The sequence below is a fragment of the Oscarella lobularis genome, chromosome 6 (genome assembly GCF_947507565.1).
Source record: "Oscarella lobularis chromosome 6, ooOscLobu1.1, whole genome shotgun sequence".
Taxonomy (NCBI): domain Eukaryota; kingdom Metazoa; phylum Porifera; class Homoscleromorpha; order Homosclerophorida; family Oscarellidae; genus Oscarella; species Oscarella lobularis.
Window position 1 is genome coordinate 2,405,095 of NC_089180.1, and position 7,177 is coordinate 2,412,271.

Here is a 7,177-nt window from a genome sequence, read left to right on the forward strand (position 1 = left end):
CTAGCAGAGAGCTTCCTGGAGCAGTGCACTTTCCTGGCAACTAGGTGCAATGCGACTTCATGTAAGGTTTTTTACCTGTCACATGCTTCTAGCAGATAAATGTACATGTGGATGATGTCTTGATTCAAGCCCATTTCTGGCTACTGCAGAAGGAGAAAAGCCGCTTTAGAAGCTGGCGGTACCACCTAGGCTCTGCTACACAAGTTACCTATGTCACAGGATGCATTTTCATTTAATTAGCTGTTTTGGCCAAAGCGTCAGTATCTTAAGGCTATTGTGGGGCTAAAATATATAATGGATGAGGCTTTGCAATGTTGGGGAGCCCATCTTTTTCAGTTTGAAGCGTATACATTGTATTTTCAGTAAATTTTCAAGAAAGTCGTGCGACTTTTCCCATAGATCCGCGGGTTGATGGGTTCAGAGGTGAATTTTCCTACTTTACAGATGCAACTAATGCAACAAATTCGCTTTGAAAATTGCTACATACAGTATGCTTTACCAGAAGAATTCGTTTCTTACGCAATTTTACGTTTGCGCGATATTTCGCACGCATTTACGGAGGTTTGTCCATGTGAAGCCGCTGCACCTTCTTTAAAAGCGTTTGCGGCTTCTACTGTAAAAGTAATCTAATAGATGAGGTTTGGTGTATGGCCGCAAAGTTTTGAAGGGAAAACTGAAAATTCTGCATTGTTGCTCCTGGTTAAATTAAATGAGAGACGTCCGAGAAAAAATATATTAGCTTGTTTTTAGCGCTGTACGGGTTGACGCCATACTATCTATATGCTGTCAGCAATATCGCGACGAAAACGGCCAAGGAAACGTTAGCTTTCCTCAAAAAGAAAAATTTTTTGTGGTCAAGAATGGCGTGTAGTTGCGGGCGCGAATGAATTGGAATATTCGAAGTGATGCGAATGATGGCTACACAACCGCATCATATCTTGTCTGTAGACAAAGCTATGATAAAATTCCAGGGAAGGTCTAAGATAAAGCAGTACGTACCTGCTAAACTCATAAAATTTTGATTCAAGTCGTTTTGCGTAAGCGATGATTAGAGTTCCAGCTACGGTAGTCGGAGGTGGTTGAAACCGAACTTTTGCCAGCCGTCTTATTATTTTTCCAACCACCTAATAAAAATAAATGTTTAATGAGTCTCTACTTCTATCTTGAAGAAATTCTTGGCACCTCCACTGGTCATTTCGTTGCCGATTACTTGCTACCAACACTGCACCGCCCGCGTTAGATATTCCATACAACAAACCTTGCAAAAATTTTATCATTTATTTGAAGAGACACCATCACACGTCTGTTCCACTGCGGCTGTTACTCTACTGCGTGACGACCCGGATAACTCCCGGATAACGCCTGATAGCAAACTTTCGTCGACGGTATTTCTTTTTTCAAGTCCAGTTTTTGTCTTTAAAATTTTTAAAAGACTTGTATTGGCTTGTAAAGATTCTTTTAGAAAGATTCGGCATATGCTTGTGAGAAAACAGTACGTTTTGGGTGCCTAAAGTCGCCATGCCACTGAAGCAATTTGCAAGTTTTTCAGAATTTAGGTAAAAGGCAAATTTGTTTATAATTTAATTCTATTTTAAAAGCAATTAAGGCCAAACCAGGAAACTTCTTTTTCGTGACGCCAGACAGGGATTTTATGTACGGGTGCTAAACCTAGCGTGCGTTTTACGCTGAAGTTTGCAATTCAAATGAATAAGCATCGCCACTCTTTGCTTTTCCTTTGCCGCATTTGCGCAAAACTGCTTTCGAGACGGTCTAGACGTCAGTATTCGTGCCACAATAACGCAGTAGCCATACAAGGCGCTTTCAATGTCAAAAACAAAAACAAGAATAACAAGTGTTACAGTTACTGTTAACTAAATAATGATCCTGAATGAGATCTCTCAGTTTGATGTTTTTGTAGCGAAACCGATAAAAACGAATTGCAAGTATTAAAAGAGCACCGCGCAAAATATTTTTTTGCCAAACTTTCTACGAAAAAGCAATCATATAACAAAATAAATATTCGCTGTCATGATATACAGTAGAACCTCTAATAGCGGACACTCTTTTTAACGGACACCTCGCTATAACGGACAACAACCGTGGCACGAATTGACTCTTCTTACCTTTTAGTACTACGTTGACCTCTCTTTAACGGACACTCTAAATTTCGTATAGCGGACACATTTGTACTCCGAAAAAGCTTTATTCCTGTTTCTTGACCTCTTTGTTAAAGACAAAACAAATTTTCTCAAAAGGGACACAAATGTCTCTTATGACAAGGCAGGGATATTAATTAAGCAAGCCTTGAGGCTGTTGTAGTTAAATCAAATTCTTCTGGCGAAGTTCTTCCACCACAGACGCAACTCGCTGCAAGAATGCTGCCGGACCGTAGAGAGAGTAGGTGCACGGAATCTCAAGCCCATACCCTCCTCCTCGATTAACTCGGCTGCCTGTAATTCTAACCGTTCCTTTATTTAATTCTCGCCTTAGAAAATGAGAAAACAGTGGCGCTAAGTTGAATGGCACATGACCAACAACTGAACCGTCTCTGACGATGGCCACTGCGTTTCGGTCCTTTTCGTTTAGAGGATCTCTTTGCAATAGGAGGACGTCTCCAACTGCAGGACTCCAATCTTCTTTATAGATGTGATATCCTCTCACGAAAGATGGTATTTCGATGTAGGTAGTGTCCGGCAGAGTACCAGGCTGGCTAGCCATCTTTGAAGCCCGCGGTCGTCTTTAGCGTGCGCGGCTTTTGCACGTGTTTTGCACAAGAGAAAGCGATGTCTCGCCCGACGTTGCCAACAAGAAAGAGAAAGCATCTTACGCTCAAAACGAAGATTGAAGTCATCAAGGCGGCAGAGAGCGATCCTCGTCTCACTCTGAGAGCATTGGCGGAGCGGTTTGACTGCAGCAAAACCCAAATTGGAACAACGCTGAAAAAGAAAGAGCAGTACCTAGAGCAATATGAAAGCAACCTTTCAAGTACAGCAATCCAACTCCGACAAAAGGCTCGAAAGTCAAAATTCGAAGATGTCAACGATCGCTTGTACGAGTGGTATGTTATGGCTTCGTCGAAAAATATCTATCCCGGAGGGCCGCAGTTGATAGAAAAAGCCAAGGAGATTGCTGAACGCTTGGGTATCAATGACTTTCGGGGTTCAAATGGCTGGCTTCAGAAGTGGAAAACAAGGCTTAACCTTAGGCAGGTCACAATTTGTGGCGAATCTGGGACTGTTCGGGGAGACACCGTTCAGTCTTGGAAAGAGAGGCTCCCAGAACTCCTAACAGGCTACAGCGCAAAAGACATCTACAATTTTGACGAGACAGGCTGTTTCTGGAAGGCTCTGCCTGACAAGGGCTTTGCGAGAAGAGGAGAGAAATGCCATGGAGGTAAACAGAAAAAGCATCGAATGACAGTAGCATTATTCGTGAATGGAGAAGGAGGAAAAGAAACTCCCATCGTTGTCTGGCAGTCTTGTACCCCAAGATGCTTCAAAGGAATCAATAAAGCTTCTCTGCCAGTGAAATACTTTAACCAGCCAAAGTCTTGGATGACAAGTAAAATCTTTGAAGAAATTTTAGCAGCTTTCAACAGGCGCATGAGCACACAAAACAGATCGGTCTTGCTGCTCTTGGACAATGCAGCGTGTCATCCGCCGGAATGTCAGACAAAATACAGCAATGTGAGACTCTTGTTCCTACCTCCAAATACAACTTCAAAATTGCAACCTCTCGACCTCGGCATAATACAGAATTTCAAGGTTCATTACAAAAAATCTTTGCTTCGATACGTCTTAGCAAAGATTGAGGAAAGTGATACTCCGTCTGATGTGATTAAGTCTGTGACTATTCTTACTGCAATCCGCTGGGTGGCTAAAGCTTGGCGTGATGTCCAACCTGACACAATCATTAAGTGTTTCAGAAATGCTGGAGTTTTGAGTAGTGACATGACCGTTGTTCGAGTAGACGAAGCCGACATGTTCACAGATTTAGGTGACGAAAACGATCTTGCACAGCTTATGCAAGAAACTGTTGGTTCAGAAGGTTGCAATGTAGCTGAATACATTCAAGGAGAAGAAAATGTTCCAGTGTGTTTTGAAGCTGATGATGAGAACTGGGAAGATAACTTTATGCAGTCATTGGACCAAGCCAATCACTCAGACGTCGTTGAAATAGATTCTGATTCCGAAGATGAAGACGAGGTCCAAGGCAACAATGAAGAGCGAGAAATAGCTACTAAAAGTTTTGGAGAAGCCATGACGAGTCTTGAGGATGTTGAAGAGTTTTTAAAAAGCAAAGGCTGTTACGACGAAGCAAACATGGTTGCTTCTTGTGTAGATCGCGTTGCCATGTGTAAGTGTCAAAAAACAAAGCAGAAACATATTTTAGATTACTTCTCGTAGTTGTTGTAAGAAAAGTAAAAGGATAAGTAAACAAAATATGACAGCCCTCTTAGAGCGGACAACCTTTCTATAGCGGACAAAAAACGTCGTCCCAAAGTGTCCGCTATTGAGAGGTTCTACTGTACTTGCAAGTGCCATACGCACTTTAAAGTCTTAAAAAAAAACTTGTTTAAATTTATTATAGATTAAGCAGCTTCACGCCGAACTGCTACTGGTCTTGGCGAAAAAACAAATCATTTGTGAGCCAGCCCATCCTGCCGTGACGAAAAGCCTCACGGACAATAAGATGCGTCTACGCTATAGCATGCCCGACGCCTTTTCAGAAGCAGAGTGCAAAACAATTGCGACGTATGTCTTAAAACATGGCACTCACGCCGATACCGATGAAATCTAACGCAGCTTGATTTTTGAATTCTCAGGTGAATCGATTTTTTGCAATGAAATGATTGACAGACTGTAGTCCCAAGCCGCATGAGATGCTGTATGTAGGAGTGGTCACGTCCATACACTCCGACGTCAACGTCTATTTCTCCAATTGACCTAACTCCACGATTCGTCTCCGTTATCGTGAGCTTCACTAATTGGAATTTCGCAAATAATAGTCAAAATTCTATAGACGAGATTATCCTTTTCAATTTTGTCAAACAACATCCTCACAGCTCCTCGCATTTTAGCATTTTTTCACGAACGGTACAAAGCACGGCCTCGTAAATTTGCTAGTGCTGCTCCCGTACAGTACTTGCGGTCAGAATTCGCGTCATATCATTGATCGCCCTTATTACAAACGGAGCGTCTTTTCACATGCCCATTCCTACTGTCCAGGTATGCCAGCAATGCAGTTTAGATTTTCCATCATTGAGGTTTTTTATAATGTAGCATTCATTGCAAAAAAGTTTGATCTTTCTATGTTTAGCCCTATTTCTCACTCGAATCAAGATGCCGATATAGGATCCGATCATGATGGCTGACTACAGCTGCCACATTGTATTCTTTTTGGACAGAAAAATATGAAATTGTTTTATTTTATCGGCAAGTGCGATAGCTTGCACGTGCGCGCGGTTCGAATTTCTTTCCAACAATTTTTTGTCCCCTTTCCTAAAGCGACTTCTATTAACTTCTCTCCTAGACAGATGCAAAGCTATGACCGCAATCCCAAAGCGGGTAATGTCAACAAATTACGTACCGCTTATCATTTTTGTGGATTGACTTTATCTCTACCCTTGCAATTTTGACGGCCATTTTCAGCAAATATATTATTCATCAATGAACGTATTCATCAGTCATCAATGGTATATTCATCATTCATCAATGATTATTCATCATTCATCAATAAACCTATTCATCATTGATGAATACATACATGTTCACTATTTTTGACCCTGATATAGCGCCATATGATTCGATGTGATTCACAGGTAATCTTGAAAATCTATCGGCATTCGCATGTTTCTGCGATGAGCGATATGTAATCAAGTAAATGTAAGCAGAAGGTAATACATATAGCTCAACGTTGGAGTCGAGCAGCGGCCAATACAGATTTTTTTTGCCTAAAAATTTTGGTAAGAGGCTGATGATCAGTGATCAGTTCGAATTGTCGGCCGTATAGATAAATGTGAAATTTATTCACTCCAAGAATTATTACCAAGAGCTTCTTTATCAATTTGTGAATAATTCTACTCTAACTTGGATAGACGAGGTTTTTTCGCGGTAGGGCCCCCTTTTTTTGTCCCTTATTGACATATTATATGCACTCGAACTGTTAAGTGTATGACATAAACGTTTTTGCCGGTTCTTTGGTAAGACACCCGTTGAAATCGATTTTTGTACCGCGTTATTTACCAAACAAATCATTTAAAGAATAAATTGCACTACATGTATTGCTGCCATAGATGAGTCTAATTTTTGTTGATCTAGGCAATAAGGAAATCTTCAATGTTGTTCTGCATCCTGGCAATCAGGCTGAACGTTCCTATCAGAGAGGAGCGCCCGACAACATGTTGACGAAATCGCTGGAGGACCCGTCGTTTATAAAATTGCGTATCAAACAGTGAAAGACGAACCCGTTCCGTCTCGGCGTGTCAGTTGCAAGACTCGCACGCGCGCAGATGAGCCCGTTGAAGCGCTGCTAAGAATTGGTCATCAAACTAACGCAGTATCTAGTCAAACGGTCTTTGCTCTCAGCACGGTAGCACTGTCAGGTAAGTAGAGAAAGCCGAGACTGAACGTCACATTAAGATTTAAAAGGATGCTGCTGAGGACCAACACGATGTTGTAAATTCTGGAATGCAGCTTCTTAGCACCGGTAAAGTACAAGTAAAAGCAAATAACTCTGACGATCCGACGAGATGCTTTGATCACAAATTCGCCAATATCTGTAATAAATGAATAGCCGAGGAGGAAGATAGAGCTACGATTGGACTTTTGTTTTCTGCCAGCTTTGGTCCCACAGGAAGTGGACAAAAATATGCGTATTTCTGCCTGAAGAATGATATGTTTAGTTTCGATCGTATTGCTTGAAACTGTGGTTGTTTGTGGTGTTGTGCTTGCCATTTTAGGATGAGACCGCGTTGGATATTGCCTAGAATAGCATTGGAAAAGAGCAGGAGCGATGCAAACGCCATGACAATAAGGAAAAATGTCCTCCTAAATTTCGCGTAGCAGATCGCGTTAGATGCCGATCTCTTCTGCAGCGTCAACGTTTACATCTGCATCTGCTACTTCTGTTGTCAGCAGCAACTGGTTAGCCTGCTGAAGCGCCGAAGGCATGACAT

At 41.7% G+C, this 7,177-nt stretch overlaps 1 protein-coding gene across 1 annotated transcript; it reads left to right on the forward strand.

Moving 5' to 3' along the window:
* Positions 1-2,783: 2,783 nt before the first annotated feature.
* Positions 2,784-4,800, forward strand: LOC136188176 (tigger transposable element-derived protein 4-like). The gene is made up of 3 exons (XM_065975909.1): positions 2,784-4,356; positions 4,407-4,420; positions 4,591-4,800. The coding sequence occupies exons 1-3, from the start codon at positions 2,784-2,786 to the stop codon at positions 4,798-4,800; spliced, it is 1,797 nt and encodes a 598-aa protein (XP_065831981.1).
* Positions 4,801-7,177: the final 2,377 nt, after the last annotated feature.